This window comes from Petaurus breviceps, unplaced genomic scaffold, assembly GCF_028583685.1.
Source record: "Petaurus breviceps papuanus isolate PSGF00001 unplaced genomic scaffold, PetGlider_PUasm1.0 80, whole genome shotgun sequence".
Classification (NCBI taxonomy): Eukaryota; Metazoa; Chordata; class Mammalia; order Diprotodontia; family Petauridae; genus Petaurus; species Petaurus breviceps.
The window spans coordinates 3,049,303-3,067,537 of record NW_027186540.1 but is presented as its reverse complement, the minus strand read 5'-3'; the positions used below and the strand labels follow the sequence as shown (position 1 = coordinate 3,067,537).

The 18,235-nt window shown below is 37.2% G+C and overlaps 1 protein-coding gene across 40 annotated transcripts in view; it reads right to left on the bottom strand.

Moving 5' to 3' along the window:
• LOC138175978 (CUGBP Elav-like family member 2) overlaps nucleotides 1–18,235 on the bottom strand; it is a 697,415-nt gene that overhangs the window by 76,042 nt on the left and 603,138 nt on the right. For all 40 annotated transcript variants that reach the window (XM_069106622.1, XM_069106621.1, XM_069106593.1 and 37 more), the window contains one exon: nucleotides 9,760–9,894. In XM_069106622.1, the coding sequence (XP_068962723.1) occupies nucleotides 9,760–9,894 (135 nt within the window). The remainder of the gene's footprint in view (nucleotides 1–9,759; nucleotides 9,895–18,235) is intronic.

The following is an 18,235-nucleotide window of genomic DNA, read 5'->3' as shown; positions in this document are numbered from 1 at the left end:
GGAAGATTTATTTATCTATTAGTTTATTTTTACATAGGAGGAGCTGGGTCCTTTTTAGCCACAGGGTTTGAAAGGAGCAAGGTTGATTTTGCATTTTCTAAGAGGAAAAGTTGGTATTTTACATTTCCTCCCTGGCAGTTCATCTTTTCACTCAGGGCATCAGCATACCAGGGCTTTGCATTTCAAATTTTATTGTTGCTTCTTAAGCAACAACAAATAAAATTCTCACACCAAGGGCAAATTAGCAAACAAAGTTTGAAGAGCTTAAAATGCCAGGGGTAGATTTCTCTGCCAGATCAGAGGAATTAAAAAAAAAAAGAATATTGTCATATATATGTATAATGAGGCTATTTAAGCATAAGCAGGAAGAAGACCTTTGTATAAAATGTTTAGTAACTATCCATTTCTCCTAGGAATAACTGGCATTATTACTGTGAGAATATTCAACAGCGTGAAATGTTAAAATTCATAAGGAATTTTTGGAAAGAAATCTTTGTGACTTTCAAAATTTGTGATCCTATGAAATGCATCAGAGCTCTGACCTGAGAAATAACATATGCTCTAGACATGCCTTGAACTTCTTGCGTCTGTTGCAGACTCTTTCTCCCCTTGCTCTGCTGCAGGATAGCCCAGGTCCCTAGCGCCTGAGCTATTCCCTTTATTGCTACTTGTACCAGCATTGGCCACCATGCAGGTCAACGTTCCCCCTGCACGGCTCATTGCCCTTTTAACTAATAAAAACACTGCCTTCTGAAATTTACATTTTATTCATCATGCACCCTTGGGCTTCTCAGAGAAAAAGACTGTGAAATTAATGCAGATTCAGGCTGATTTTGTAATAATACCACAGCACACTAAAAGCTTAGCTAAAGCAACACAGACTTAATTCATTTATGATCTCTAATGACTTTAAAAGTGCATTGATTTTAAGCTTCTTTAGCCTTGCACAGTTTGAACTTAGGTATCAGAGAATAATTTAGTGTTCCACTCAATTTCCTCAAAACATTATTTTTATTACTACTTAAAAGATTTCCAAATGAGGCAGAGCTAAACACAGAGAGGGCTGAAGCATATTGTCATTTCGGAGCTAATGCATGAAAGCTAAATTCTGGCATCAACAAATACAATATTGTTGCCCCTGTGGCCAATGAGCAAAATAAAGCATTCCACACCCCAACCACCAGCAGAGTGTTTGGTTTATGCAAATCAATTTATGAGGAATCAAACATGACTTCTCTCTTTTTTTCTTTTGCTTTGTGTGTACCTGGTGAGATTATCAAGTCAAGACTGTATTAACATTTTAATCAAACAACAGTAAGATAAAGCAATACCTGCCCATCACCGCAAAGTCATGAAAAGTCAATGCATTTTTTGGTATCCTGTTGTATTGTCATTTTTAATATGAGTAACCTCACTATACAAGAGGAAACTCATTTTATGTATCTATATATACATATGCATATATAGATAGATACAGATAAGGGATAGGAAAATGTCCAGCTCTTTCTGGATATTTATCTCACTGTTAAGCTAGTCTTGTAAAGATTGAATTAAGCTTGGCTTACTGAGAGCTCTCATGTTTGTGGCTTCCTACATCTCTCAGACATCATAACAGCTGATGAAGCTTGCTATTTATACATCTTGTATAGAGCCATACTGGCTGCAGTTGGTGTTAGGGAGATACATTTTCATCAGTAAAACTAATTTACAGGTTTTTTATAAGACATTCTAGCCAATGTATTTAATGTGGGAAATAAGAGAACATGGTATTTCTGCTAGATTCCATATTAAAGCTATGCACTTAAATTAAGAAGACTGAATTTACCATCACTCTCAAGGTAATTTCTCTTCAAAAACATTTTGTTTATTACTAATATTAGTAACCGAGGAAATAGCACTAGGGGCTTTTATTCTTCCATTTCTTATCTTTTGACTTCATTGGAGGGAAAAAAGAACAATCTAATGGAGACATATTAGAAATCATAGAATGCCTTGAATAATACTGCTTTTTTTTTAATTGTCAAGAAAATTGCTTCATTCACCTCATTTGCTCTTATTACCCAGAAGCCTGTGCTATACTGACAGTTGCCAAATGGAGGTTAAGAATGTATTTTTTTTTTAAAGCTTGTAAGATGTCAACAAAAAATCAATAAGGCACAGTTTATGCATTTACCACAATTCCAAACCAGCTCAACTGCTTTAAGTAACTTAGGGAGAAAGACGTTGCAATTTAGCAGATCTCAATAGAAAAGTGTTTGACACAGAATAAAATTGTCTCTATAAGCTCAAATCAGTGCCCCTTTCTCTATGAAATATGCAATTAAAAGCTCAGTTGATGTCTCTAATTATAAAATCCTCACCCCAGTCCCCCAACCTCCAAACTAACCTGACAAATTCAATGACTTTTTAACCTTTTAAAAAATTATTATTATTGGCAGTGGTAGAATGACAGAGAAACGGTTTCCTCTAGGGTTTCTGTTAAGTACCGTACAGTGTGCTCTGTGTTCAATTACTTAGGAGGGAAAATTACTGTGTCATTTATGAAGTGGGACCTCATGTTGAACAATTTCTCTCTATGCCATTTTCAAGGATTAAGTTAAATAACTCCCGAGCCAAACATTTCTTAGTTCTGTGGCCTGTTAACCTCTGTAATTTCTCTGCAACAGGAGGTCATCAGAGTAAGATGGCGGGATTTTCTTCTCACCCTTAAAAAACATAGAGACCCAACAACGAAAAAAATCAAAGTGAGTAGATAGATACAACAGCTCAAGGATTTCATGGGCATGGGGTCACAAAAACTCCATAGTGTTGGCTGATGATTACTCTCCCTGAGGACACTCCCTCGATGGGCTTCAGCAAAAGTTATGCCAAGTTTATCACTACCCTCTACAAAATCAGCTCTGGGAGAAGGCAGAGTCCAGCTGGATGTGATGGAGCAAAAGCTCTGATTCTATGAGGCAAATCTTTAGTACCTGTGCATATGTTACCCCTATATACTCTGACTATTGAGAAATATTAAGAAGGAATTGGGTTGGTGGGGAAGTTAAGGACCCAAATAATGATGTAGCATTTGGGAGGTAGGAGCTAGGGATAGCAAAACAGCAAGGACATGCAAATATTCAAATACATAATTGCAAAAATGAATTTGTAAAAGTGGTCGGCCCATAATTTACTTGGCAATTATTTATTGTCTCTACTTTTTGAGATGTCAGAGATCACTAATAGGAATGAAAGGAGGTGAATTTCACTTATTTCAGCAAGGTTGCCTTCTCACCCGCTAGAACAGATAAATGATTGACTGGGGAAAGGTTTCTCAAAGTAATTTCTTCCTACAGACAGGATCTGAAGAAAGCACGTAGCCCTGTTACAGAGAAGATTTTTGGAACACATCTATTACACTTGTCATTTCAATTGAAAGGATATCTTAACTCAGGTATTTTGCCTTTTCTCTGGGCTGTAAGAGATTTTTTTTAGAGAACTAGATGAATTCCTGCTCCTGACTAAAAAAATTAAAAATATATCCTTTAAAGGCATGGCTAGGGTACACAAAGGATGGAACCTTTCAGCTATTTATATGAAAAGAGTGAAATCATCATGATTAGTTTATACTGGAAGAACAACACATAAAAATGGTGGCTCCAGTGGAAGTATATTTCCATCCATGAAAGACTTTCTGTTTATATATTTTTACTTAGCTAAAGGTCTGGATTTGACAGACTGTTCTTACCATATATCTTTGTCAGTGGCCAGGTGCTGTAAGGTTAATGTTGAGTGTAAGAGAAATTTTTAAATTCTTCACTTAGAAATAGGGGCACATCTCCAGTGGTGTGAAGTTTTTTTTTTTGTTTTTTGCTTTTTGGAGGGGGGGAAGTAGGGCAATTGGGGTTAAGTGACTTGCCCAAGGTCACATGACTAGTTTTGGGTGTGTTTAGTGTCTGATGCTGGATTTGAACTCAGGTCCTCCTGACTTCAGGGCCAGTGCTCTACTCACTGCGCCACCTAGCTGCCCAGGTGTTAAGTTTAAGACTTGAATGAATATGTGTAAGATTCTAAGACATCTAAGAATGGATGTCCTGGACCAAATTCAGAGGCTAGACAAAAGTATGTAGAATGAACCTTAGATTTAATTTTGGTGATCTCTAAAGACTTAAAAATTCAGTTTATAATTTACATTATTATTCTATGTATATTTTCAAATATCTAGACATCTGGGCAAGGGGAAGACAGAATGAAAACAACCCCACTTCCTCTATGTTAAAAAAAAAGGAAAAAAAATCTTAAAAATCATAACTAAGTTAAATATCCCCAGGGAAAAGATGGGAAAGTGTTGGCTTGTCCCAGATTGGATGAAAATGGTGACAGTTAAATTTCGAATGCCTTTGGTACTGCAATTATGGATCACTCTAACATGGTTGGATTCTACCTAAATAAGAATCTCAAATGACTTCTGGGTTCTAGAGTTGTCCAAGTTCCTGGATAGCATCTGTATAACTAAAATGTTGTGGATGTCAGTTGCTAAAATGCACGAGATCTTATAGATTAGGCCACAATGGACAATTTTCTATAGAGTCAGTAATTTTCAGTAGAGCCTGGATATTGAATAAAGGGGAGAAATGCCAATTTGGTCATCCTAGGAAATCAACGATGAGCTAACGCTATTGTATACATGTGTTAGCTTTCCAAAATTTTGAGTCTCAAACCAGAATTTTGAGTATAATTTCAAGAGGAAGTGCTAACAATGAATGGGTATGTGACATTTAACGTATTTTCTTAATGAAGGTAGGCATGTATATATGTATGTGCATATATAACATATACATATCTGTAAATCTACACATAAATTTAGAGCTGGAAGGGACCTTTGAGGTCATCTCAAATCCGGCCTACTCATTTTACAGATGAGTAAACAGAGGCCCAGAGAGCTCAAGTAACTTGTTCAAACTCATACAGGTAGTACATAAGAGAAGAAGGATTTGCATTTCAGTCCTGTAACTACAAATTCAGTACTCTTTCAATATTAACACACTGCTCCTATCCCTTCATATCAGTCATCAAGAGACTCAGAGTTCCCTCTACTATACTGGGGGATCTGAGAAATTCTTCTGGAACTTGGTTTTTTATAATGTACGCTCACTCCAAACAGTCCCTGTACCACATTTCCTAATAAGATAAAACAGTAAAAGAAGGATTTGCAAAAACAGTGGAGGTAAATATATGTTTTAATGGCTTGGAAGTGCATTCATTAAAGAGCAAATTCGGTAAAAATCCTGATCAAATTAAATTATTATAATGAGTTTTTGATGGTAACCAATCTGCTTATTGTTCCATCCCAGTATTGACTGTACTCTTCACCATCAGATTTCTTAGTCAAAAATAAAGTGTTCTTAAAAAATTTAATATCTTCTGGACAGTGTACTTCATCCTTTGGCCTAAACTTTCTTTCTTTCTTTTCTTTTCTTTTCTTTTTTTTTTTTTAAGACTGCAAGCTCCCTGTGGCTAAGAATTATATTTAAGATGTATTTTTATTAGACAAATTCCTCATATAATACTCAGTGGATGATGACAAGAAGAATGGATATATGAAAAAAAGTAAAAAATAAAATAATACAAAAACTCCCTACATGAATCTAACAGGATTTAGATCAAGAAGGGCACTCAGGGATCTCACGACTTTTATGACCTTCGGTAAATTAATTCATCTCCCTGGCCCTCAGTTTCTTCATTTGTAAAATGAAAGTGTGGGGACTGGATGACCTCTGAGGTCCTCTTCCAACTCTAGACCTATTTTTGTCCTGATTTTATATATGAGGATGCAGATGCTCAGAGAAGTTTGTGCCCAAGGTCACAAAGGTAATATAAATAGCAGACCCTGAAGCTAGGTTCTCAAATCCCGTCCTCTCTCTATTACAGAACATTAGAAGCTAGAAAAGCTGGTATTCCTCACTTTGGTATGTTTATGGGTTGTGGATTTTTTTTTAACAGTCATGTCTGGAATACCAGGTTCTAATACTATGGAAACAGCACAGGAAAGATCTGGGCATGAAGAGCTGTGGTAGGACCTTCTTCACTGACTTGGAAGAAGGTTGTGTGTGGGGGGGAGGGAGGGGGTTGGTAGTGGGACAGAGATAGCTTTGGACTTGGGAAGATCTGAATTTAAGCCCTTTCTCTGTTATACTGTGGCCTACACTTTGTATGTGACCTCAGTGCCCCAGGCAACTAAGAGACTATAAGATACTGATGATTTGCCCATCTATGTTGGTAGATGGAATTTCCTCACTGGGTGTTCTTTATACCAATGAAATCACAAGTCTTGGATGCATACCCTCTACCCCTAATCCCCCTTCCACATATACTCAAATGGGGCTGTTGGGTCAAAGGAGTTTTTAGGCCAAAAATTTTAGACATTACTTTATCTTGGGGATCTCTTTGCTGATTCCAGGGGAGCTACTAAGCAATGATTGCTGTTGATAATTTCAGTTGAATACTAATATAGAAATGGGATGTAGGAATAAATGAGAGATCTAAGGGCACATATGGCTTCTTTTCTTGTCACTGTAATCAGGGGAAAAAATAACCAGATCGCTGAACCAATGTTTTTGCCATAGTCAAATGAATGGGCTTAAAATTTTTTCCATTAAATAATTAGCTCCCTAGTTCAGACATATGGACTATGTTTCAAGTAGACCCAGGTTTCATTTTATTTTACTTAATTTTTTTTAAGTGTTTTTTTTTTAAATAGCTGAGCCAGCAATGAGTTGGGAACAGAAATGCTGAAAGCCTTTTGTCTGCAATGCCACTAATGGGAGATGCTTTATTAAAATTTGATTGAAAACTGTAATTCTTTAATAAAAGCAAAATAGAGGCATCAAAAATTGTTCTTTTTAGCAAATATACCCATTCAAGAGCAGTCTCCTGTATTACAAAAAAACAAACAAACTCTGGGTTCCACAAATTAGGAAAAAAAAAGCATACCACTATCTGTCTTTACATTTCAGAACAAATGAGCTTTTTTAATCGGTTTATTTATTTATTGCTATTGGAAATTAGCATCAGTTCACCAGAAATGACTATTCTTTTAAAAAAGGGATAGGAAGGTGCTCTACATTTTTGGACAGTGTTTTATGGGTAAAATATGGATCACTGAACTCCTTCAACTGTATTTCAGAAATGGACTGCTTTTGTTGTCAAGTACTGGTTCATCAAATAAATGGCTGATAAAATTAACCAAATTATCTTATTAAGCACCATGTTCTCTTTACTAGGAGAGTCTAGGCTGCTTTAAAACCTCCTCTGAAAAGAGAATTACTAATAATAAAAGGTGCTCTAAATACAACATGTTCCTATGTTATGGCACACTGTTTCTTATCATTCTCACTTAACAGTAGGATGGGAAATGGGAGGCACAGAAATTTTCACAAATTGGCCAGGTCAATCATAGAATGTAGAGTATAACTCAAATAATCAAACTCCATATTTAAGGATTCACTATTAAACCATGTGTACAATAATACATTTTTAGTACTTTAATGATATGTATTTAGTACTTTTATTATGTACATATGTAGTATTTTCACATAATTTTATATTTTTAACTTACAGATCCTCACTGCATCTTATGAATAGGGAAAAGTAATTATATTTGCACTTTGCAGACAGGAAAACTGAGTCATAGAAAATTTTAGTGACATGTTCCAGTTCACATATAGAGTCAGTGGCCGAATTTGGGTCCCAAGTATCCCAACCACTTTATCTTCTATTAAGATTACCACTAAGGCTGTTTCATGTACTACAGAAAGTGGTAAATAACTACGGCATCCAAGTGTGGCAGAGAAAAGCAGTGGACAATGGTAGGCCTATTTAATAGGCAGCAAAGCCATTTCAAGATTCTCCCCTACATACTATGTCCTTTTTGAATTTTCAATCATAATGTCTTTCACCAACTTTCTACTTTGTTCAACATGGTCTCCATAATACCCTTGTTTAGTGGAACTTGATCAGTTGTGACTGGAAGAATGTATCATTGTGATGCCCTAAAGCTTATCTGAATGGTTGGCTCTAAGATGGCAGAGGGTGAATGTTACAGTATCCCATTACTTATCTTTGGTGAGGGATCTTTTGATTCAATCTGATTCTTGCACAGCTGCCTAGACACAATCTAGCTTTAGACTGGAAGCCCAAAGGCCAGGGATCACACTTAATTCTATGTTCCAAAGTGCTTGTAGACATCTGCTTTTCAGAGAATGTGAAGTGACAAAAAGAATCCCAATTGTAAGAGAATGCATAAACTGTGATTTCTGTGCCTCCTGTTCTCCCTTTACAAAAATATCACCTTCAGAAATGATATAAGCATATCAAAGCTCGGCTGTTCTACCACCTGTCATTTTCTTTTTTGGTGTCTCCTTCCATTTTGGAGCTATGTAGGTGGATGTAAGTGGGAAGATTCTATACTTTATATTTTGGATTGTGGTAGCTGACATTGCAATACTTTGCTGTCAGAAGAACTGACTACTCTGTCCCATATGGCTTGAAACACAATTAGAGCTGGTAAGATGAATTGAAAAGAGTCTCTGTTTGGTCACTGGTGGCTTACCCTTCTCTATCACTATGTGACATGGAGTGGTCCATCCCCAAAGGGATCAAGGATAAGAAGAAATCAGTAATTAGGAGAGTGCACTTGTAATTGTCCTACATATTGAATGCAGACCTCACACTAAGGGTGGAAAAGGTACTTTTCATCTCTGTAAAATCAGTATCTCCCTGAAGGTAATAATTTTCTAAGTTATATTATCATTACTTGCATACAGTTCTCATTCTCCTAGATTGTAAGCTCCTTGAGGATGGAGACTATTCCTTTTATTTTATCTTTGTATACTGAACTCCCTAGCACATATATAACAGGTACCTAATATTTGTTGAATCTGAGTACCACCAAGATTGAGTTGGAAAACAGAAAGCCTAGTGTTAAAAATGTTTTCTGCTGTCACTCCTAACCTTTTCTCAAGTTTATGAATAGGTTAGGAAAGGAGAGGAGGAGATAACTGGGGACAGAACAATATTTTACTCTGTTCTGAATAGTTTCTTGTAAAAGCAGTTTTAAGTTTGATTTCATAAATATTTTGGCACAAGGCCTTAGAGCCTTTCTGGGATTCTACAATCCCAGAAAACAGTCCTTGTCCAGAACTCTAATTTCTTTGTCTGTTAAAAGCCTCTCCATACTTGGGTCCCTGGGATGTTTGCCCCTAAAGAAAGATTCTGACAGCTCAAGGAAGGACAAGGAATCCAAGTCCATATAGGGCTTTCTGTGAATATCAAAGTTTTTCCTGGTCTATATCACTATCAAAGAGTGTAATTATCTTAATATTTCTTTCTGGCAGAGGCAGAAAAATCAGGAGACTAAAATGAAAACCACAAATAACCAATATCCCTTGCTTTCAAACCTTCGCTCCCCCAGGCCTAAGAAAACAAACTACAATCTGGGATCAAAAGGGGGATGTGTTTTCTTAGAGTACTATGACAGCTTTTCCATTGAACAAACAGAGTGATAACATGAGTTAATATGTTGGCACTGAGACCTTCTTGACTTTTGAAATAAAAGGTGATAATTTCAGCTACGGTGAAAAGTTCAGGTGGATAACTTCATCACATGGGACATATTACAGGGTAACCTCTAGCTGTACCCAGTGGCTGCATCTACCTTGACTGTGACACAGAGTTCCAATTAGCACTTAAGGAAAGAGACTTTATAGACAGCACACTCACCTCGACTCAGCCCATCAGGTCCCCGGAGGATTCGACATTCTTCTATCTGGCCAAATGGAGAAAACATCACCCTGATATCATTCTCATTACACTTCTTCGAAACCATTCCTATGAACAATTTTCTGTCTTCCACAGCTAGGAGATAAAAATAATGAATGATCAAAGGCCATTTCATCTTTTTCCCCCCCTGTAATCAATGCTTCATTACTACATCAGACCAAGTTCCAATCATGTGAGTCTGACTCTGAAACTGAGGATAGGCCCTAAGGCAAACACTTTATACTTACAAGCTCCCCATTCCCTCCCCCCTATCATGTACTCTTTAATGCCCCTTCTCTCTCACTTTGCTTTTTCTGGGTCATTCATCATTTTGTGTGTTATCTTTAGGTTTAATGGGACACACAAACATACTTAGTGCCCTCCCACTCCCCTCTTCCTTGTGCCTAAGAATAACAAAAGAAATACATTTAGCAAATTTTAAAAATACTAAATGGCAAATGCCTTTATTTCATAGAAGCATTAAAGTTTACAGTTTTTAATTAAGATTTCCCTCTCCTTCCCCCCCCCCCAAAAAAAAAGACAGGGAAGGAAAAAGTCAGGAGAGAAAACTGAATAGGAGTTGATGTAATGAAATGAGTGAATGAAAACTTCTGTCTAAAAGCATTTAAGAAAAAGAAATGTGGCTTTCAAATGGAAAGATCTTTAATGACTAGCACCTTGACAGAAAAATCCTAAAGTGCCAAGGCTTTAAGACAGGGCCTCATACCCTTCCAAGAGGAGTAACCGTTGCTGAGTTTGAGAGACCGGGATGGGAAGAAAACAAAGAAAAGCTTTTCAGGCTAATTAGCACATTCATTTTCGTTCTACAACATTGACCTACACAGCTCAAACTGGGCTCCTTCAACCTCTTTGGCCCATCATTTCTCATAGGAAAGAAAGATCAACTCGGCTTAGAAAACAAGCTACTGCTTACGGCAAACGAACTTTGGGATGAAAAGAACCATTTTCTACTGATGAAACTATTCTACAAAAAATGAAAAGTGTGCCAACAGCCTTCAAATACCAATCCTTTAAATGCGTGCTATTTCCCCCATTAGACTTGGAGCTTCATGAGAGTAGGGAGTATCTTTTGCTTTTCTTTGTATGCCCAGGGTTTAGTACAGTGCCTGGTACACAGTAGGAACTTAATAAATGCCTATTGTCTGCATGACTGAATCTGCTTTTTTTTTTGTATCTCCAGCATTTCTCACTGTGCCTTTCGCATCATAGGCACATAATAAATGCTTTCAGACTGAACAATTCCTCTACTTTGTATAGCATTATAAAGTACCATATGGGTGATGCTTTTCATAGAGGGAGGTTTAGATTAGAGGGCCTCTAAGGCCTTTTCATATGCTCCTACATCCTTCTCCCCCATCCCGAATATATTAGCATCCCTTTAAAATATGTAGTATATCTCAAGGTAAAAGATACCCATCAGGTTAAGAGGTCCCTTCTCATGCCCTTTCAACTTGAGATTACTGGCAGTTGAATCTTGTGTCACATTGGATTGTTTAAGGGAATAAAAAAAAAGAGGGAATGTGCTACAGTGAACTTGGAATTTAGGAAGATCTGGGTTCAAGTTCTGCCTTTGATATATCATCAACTCTACGAGTCTGGGCCAGTCTCTTGGCACCCTCAGGAAATTCTCTAATACCCTAAATTGTGGAATAATTGTTGATAATATTGGCAGAGGCAGTTTTCTACTCCAAATCACAAGTTCAGATCTCTCCTCCCATGACAGTAATCATGGCTTCTTTTTAAAAATTTTATTTTTTTAACTTAAGGACCAAAAAAGAACATTTCCATATACATAGCAGAACACAAAAAGTAGATTATATAATGAAACAATTTCCATTTTGTACCATTTGCTTTAAAAAAAGAGCATATAACAAATTCAATCCATCACTTTGAAAACTGTTCTGCTTGTCTGTTTCCTTTTGAACTACCTTCTGTTTTCTTCTATGCATTAAAAAAAGTTTCAATATTTTCTCTGTCATCCCTATTTCTAACTGTCCCTCCACTCCTATTTCATTAAAAAGACAAAAAAAGAAAAATCCCATTGATCCCATTGTAGTTCTTAGTTTTTTGGAAGAGGTCCAATGGCATCTTGAGGGGATACCTTGATTTGCATGTGAAATGCAGAGTAGCTCTAAGTCATCAGCTTCACTTTCCTCTCATCCACAGTAAACATAGTCAAACAAAATGAATCCACATCATGTCCAAGTTCAAAAATCCTTTTTTCCCCTTGCACTTTAAGTCCATCCCCTCTCTGTCATCAGATAGATAACATGCTTCATCACTGGTCCTCTATAGACATAGTTGGTTACTGAACTGGTAGAATTCTTAAGTTTTTCAACTTTTTTTTTTTTACAATGCTGTCCTCATATAAACATTTACTAGCTTTATGCCAATTAACGGTTTGTTTCAGTTTTCTCATCTGTAAAATATGCTGGAGAAGGAAATGGCAAACCACTCCAACATCTTTGCCAAGAAAATCTCAAAAGGGGTCATGAAGGGTTAGACATGACTGAACAACAACAGCCTCCTATAAACTGTTCTGGATCTCCTCACCTCACTAGCATCAGATCATACTAGCCATGAGTCTCTGAAATAATCTCTTCCATAATTTCTTTTGGTGAAATACTATTGCATTACATTCATATAGCTCAGTTATTCTTTTTTTTTTTTGCCTTTTTTTTTGGAGGGCAATTGGGGTTAAGTAACTTGCCCAAGGTTACACGGCTAGTTTTTTTTTGTGTGTTAAGTGTCTGAGGCCAGAACCGAACTTGGGTCCTCCTGACTCCAGGGCCAGCGCTTTACTCACTGCGCCACCTAGCCACCCCCATAGCTCAGTTATTCTTTAACTAATGGGTACACTCTTAGCTCCTATTTGTTTGTTTCCCCCCAACCCTCCCATCCCTTTAAGCCCCCTTAAAGATCAAGATATTTGTTTTGCTTGGGACTCTTCTCTTCCCATAATTATTCTTTCTTAACTTCCCCCTTCCTACCCACCCCATCCAAGCTAATTACCTGTTGAGTTCTATGTATTTCTACAATGAACTCTGTGTATGTGTATATGGTATGTATGTGTGTGTTTTTAACCCTTTGATTCATACAACAGTAAAGCTAATCTGATGCCCACTCCCTTATCGTAATATTTATGAATATTCTTCTCATGCATTTCAATTATGAGAACTAGGAAGTTTCATCCCCTTCTTCCTCTTTTCTACAGCAATGTCTTCATTTCCCCCTCCCTTCTCTTTCTCCTATGACAGCTCTAGAATCCCCATTTTTCTAGTTTAGAATGTCTTATTTGAAGATAGAAGGGACACTTGTTTTTTTCTCCCCCACTAGAATTTTAGTATTATAGCATCACTCAACTCCTTGCCATTGCTCAAACACATTTATCTTTCTAGGTTCCTCTGAACTCTTGAGTTTGTATTCCAGAGTTGCTATTCAGTTCTGGTTTCCTTACCAGAAATACATGGAAGTCCTCTATTCCATTAAAGATCCATTTTCTCCCTGCTTTGAGAATTTTTTCCTGTGTTTCTGGGTAAGCCATTCTTGGTGGTAGGCCTGTATCTTTTGCCGTTTGGAATATTATATTTTTAGATCTCATCTACTTTAGAGCAGAAGCTGCCAGATCTTTAGATCTCATGTAATCCTGAAAGTGGTTCCTTGCTATCTGAACTCTTTCTGGATGTTGGCAATATTTTTTCTCTTATGTGGAGTCTGGATTTTGGCTACATTTACTGGGGAGGGGGTGTATATAAGACTTTGTTTTGAGGTTTCTTTCAGGAGATAATTGGTAGATTCGGTCTAGCTTCATTTTAACCTCTAGTTTTAGTGGAACTAAGAAATTGTCACTTATGATGTCTTAAAATATAGTGTCTGAGCTTTATTCTTAAAAAAAAAATCATGGTTTTCAGGGAGTCCAGAGATTCTTAAATTATCTCTCTTTGGCTTGTTTTCTAGGTCAGTCATTTTTTATATCTGATATCTTACACTTTCTTATATTTTATCATTCCTTTGAATTCTAATATTTCTTGCTCTCTTAAAGAGTCATTGACTTGTTTGGTCTATTCTGATATTCTGTTACTTTGGTAATGTTTACAAGCTTTCTCTTCTAATCTGTTTGTTCTTATTTCAGTTCTTCTGCCAGAGTTATTATCTCATTAAAAAAGAAAAAAAAAACCCAAGCTTTTGTTTCCTTTATTCTAGGCATTCATGTAATCCTTGTGGAAAAATCCATTTTTCCCCCTTGAGTCACTGCTTACAATTATTATGAAGTTATCTTTTTCTACGCTGGATTATTGGGCATCTCCAGATCTATAATGTTTTATACTTGTCGCTGCATTCTTTTATTTATTCACTTCTCCAGCTTTAAATTTTGAATTTGTTCTTTGGGTCAGAGCCAGACTCTACTCTACTCCTGCACTTATGGGTGGAGTCAGTAGCCCCGCTTAGTGTCACCTTGGGATCACTTTAGTTTCCTGTACTGACCTCCAAATCCTTTGTTTACCTCCTTTGGAACATTGAGGTTTATTGGACTAGATCATTAGGACCCTCAATGACATTAAAGGACAGAATGCTAGGGGCCTTTGATATCAGTTTCATGTCCTTATATATCTTTCACTGTCTGAGACTAGATTTGAACTTGGGTCTTCCTGATTCCAAGATTATATAACCCCAAGGGAAATACTGTTTCACTGAGATACATTTCCCAGAAACTCAAAGGACAGATAATAAACACTAATATAAGGAAGAGTTCTAATAAATCAGGTCATTTAGACATCTGTATTTAAACTTCACTGATATTCAACTTTCTTGTATAAAGTCATAACTGATTATATACATGTTTTTATATACTTGCTTGGTATTTTTATTTGCATTTGTCCTACTGGGTCTGCTGAACAGAGACCACCTTCATTATTTTTATTTGAGAAGCAGCCTGGCTTATTGCAGAGATCACTAGAGCCAAAAGACCGGCGTTTTGAGAGGGTCTCAATTTCAACTCTGCTAGTTCCTGGATGTGAGATCTGGGACAGATCACTTGCTTTCTTTGAGTGTCTTTCTGGACAGCAACCTCTCTGGTTGATGGAAGATTTCACATTATGATCTGCTTCTAGTAAAAACTGATTGTTGATTATTCACTACAAACTGTGGTGGTGGCAGTTAGGAGATTGGCAGATTACAAACAGTCAGCATAAATTACGGAAGTAGTTTGGGACACTCCACCCCTAACAAACAGTCTTCAGCAAGTCTTCTGACCGGCAAAGTAATAATAGTCATATGTGACCTGGGATTAATGAATTCTCCAAGCAAATGGGCAATACAATTTGATCCTTTTCAACTAAATGGTTATAGATTATTTGTGGGGATGAGAGAAAAGAAGGAAACAGTTAAAATAAGAGAAATGGGGAAGGAAAAACCTTCCAGGTATAGCCATACTTGCTGTTTCTTCTCCTGTCCTGAAACTCCAAGAAAGCAAGAACCTGCCTCTGGAATAATTTAGAGACAATGCCTCACCCCTTGCTCAAATCCAGAAGAATTTGTTTCTAATTTCTTTACAACAGTGAATGATACATTCCCAACTGATTTTTGTAAACCTATAATTATGTCACTTAGCTAAAACAATTTGTAGATTTCTTGCTTGAGGGTGATTTTATACTAAATTAAACATGTAGCTCCTGAGTATAGCTGAAGAAAGTAAAGACTTTTCCCCTCTTCCCAAGTTGAATAACCAGAAAATGGAAATTGTTTTAAGAATAAAGCAAGGTGTTCTAGTTTTTGATTTCTGTTTGCTTGTTGCTAGCTACCAAAAATCTAAGCTTCAGAAATTTTGCTAATTCAATTCTCCTCTGTAAAATGTGGATGAATAAATTATGTAACTTCACAAGGCTGTTTTTTAGGACCGCAGATTTAGATCTGGAAGGAACTATAGAAATCACCGAGCCCAGATTCCCCTCCTTCTAGAGGAGAAGAAACTGTGGTTCAAAGAGAATTGACTTGTCCACATCATAAAAGTAGTATGTAGCAGAGCCAGAATTTAAACCCACCTAGCTGGGACTTCAGGTCTGGTGCTCTATCCTCAGGAAGATGTGAGTTCACATCCAGTGTCAGACACTTACAAGCTGTGAGACTCTGGAAAAGTCACTTACCCTCTGTCTACTTCGGTTTCCTCAATTGTAAAGTGGGAATAGAAATGGCACCTGCCTCCCAAGGCTGTTGTGAGGACCAACCATGCTTAGCAGCGTCTGCCAAATACTAAGAGCTATATAAATGTTAGCTATCTTACTTGGGAACCAGGACTCTTTCTACTATAACCATGAGATAATATGAAGACTTTATAAATGGTGAAAGACACACACACATGTATTATATATGATGCATATGTATATATAATCATCAGTCCCAGCAGGCACCAACCTGGTAAACTGATGTTGTTACTTCTCTTTTCCCACCCTAACACACATAAATCAATGAAGAGAGGAAGAGTGAGGTGTGCAGAGGGGAGAGGGTCAATAAGAGTCAATAAACAATTTTTTTTGGAGGGCAATTGGGGTTATGACTTGCCCAAGGTCACACGGCTGGTTTTTTGTGTTAAGTATCTGAGGACGGATCTGAACGCAGGTCCTCCTGACTCCAGGGCCAGTGCTCTATTCACTGTGCCACCTAGCCACCCCTCAATAAACATTTATTAAGTACCTACTCTATGCCAGGCCCTGTGCTAAGCCAGAGAAGTAAGAGGATGTCTCTTAAATTCTAGAATTAATTTAGATGGGAGAAAATCAAGACCTTCCCCCACTATGCCAAATAAAACTGAAAACTGTGCATAGTCTATTTAAAACAGCTTTTACTTAATATGCTATCTGAAAGAAGTTCTTTGGAATAATTTCCTTTCTGTTCCTTGCACTATTATTTTCCTTAATGTACATAACATTCTGGAAACAGGGGTCTGTCACCCGCTGTAGCCTCTATCTAGTTCTTTTTTTTTTTTTAATCTTTTTGGAGTGGGGAAGGCAAAGCAGTTGGGTTTAAGTGACTTGCCCAAGGTCACACAGCTAGTAAGTGTTAAGTGTCTGAGGTCAAATTTGAACTCAGCTCCTCCTGACTCCAGGGCTGGTGCTCTATTCACTGTGCCACCTAGCTGCCCCCTCTCTCTCGTTCTTGAGGTACAACAAGGACATATTTGGGTTGGCAACAAAATAGGGAAAATTAGACCTACATTCTCCTCTAATCCCCTTCTTCAGGAAGCCTTTCCCCATCCCCTCCCCTCCCCTCTCTACCACTACTGCTACCTCTCTGATATAATCTTCTATCTACTTTGTATACATGTGTTTAATTATTCACATGTTCATTTCTCCCATTGAACTGTCAGCTCCCTGAGGATGGGGGCTTTTTTTGGCCTTTATATTCCCAGACCTTAGTACATAGCACTTAATAAATGTCTGTGTTGTTGTATTCTATAAATTTTACTTAAGAAAAGAATTCCTTATTTGCCACAAACATTTCTTTCTGAGGTATAACATACATTTTTCTTGGGAATTTCTGTAGATATTTTTTGACAAATACAGTTAATAACACTGCAACTATACTTTTTGGATGAGTTCCCTTCCTTCAAGGATTAAAAATGAATGACCAAAAAAGCACTTTCAAATACAGTAAAAATATTAGTCAACTAATATAAATCTGGCAGTGTTTGCCAATGACATTTGTAAATATATCATCCCTTCCATGAAACAAATAGAGAAAGGGTTAATTGTTTAAGTATAAAAGGTTATTTTTTTTTTGTCAGGGAAAAAAAAATCTTTTTTTATCTCTAATTGTAAGTCTGCTAACACCCTGGTGTACAATCTGTCAAAGTCACACCTGGATTCAGGGCTGACTGAATTAATTAACAACTTTTCTGTGTGTTAGTGCTAACATATGGCATTTAATTACTGCCTCCAAATCTGTGAGTCTCTCTACTTTGAATTTCAAAATTATTTCTTCATCTTTCAGTGAATCAGAAAGTCACGGGTTGGAAATGTCCTGTGATTCTTCCCTTTTCAAAATGGAGCCTTTGTAGGTCTCCTTACTGAGTTGATAATATTTAGTTATCTTTGCTACAGCTGGCTGTGAACTTCAAGCAGGGACAGTAGGGATTTTGGAGGCCTCAAGACAAGAGATAGTGGGCTTAAATGGCATTTCTGGAATCTATGCCTTAAGAGCCTCAGACAAGTGGTGAGGTTGGTGGGTTAAAGCAGGATGGATTTGTGCTCTGTCTACAGAGTTAAGAGAATACACACAAACACACACACACACACACCAGGGTGTACCCATATTCATATCTATATAGTGTCCCTTTCTCTCTCTCCTCTCCCTCTCCCATCCCTCATTTCAGCAGGGGGCTTCGCATTCCAGTTAGCAACATTGAGAGTCAGCTAATATA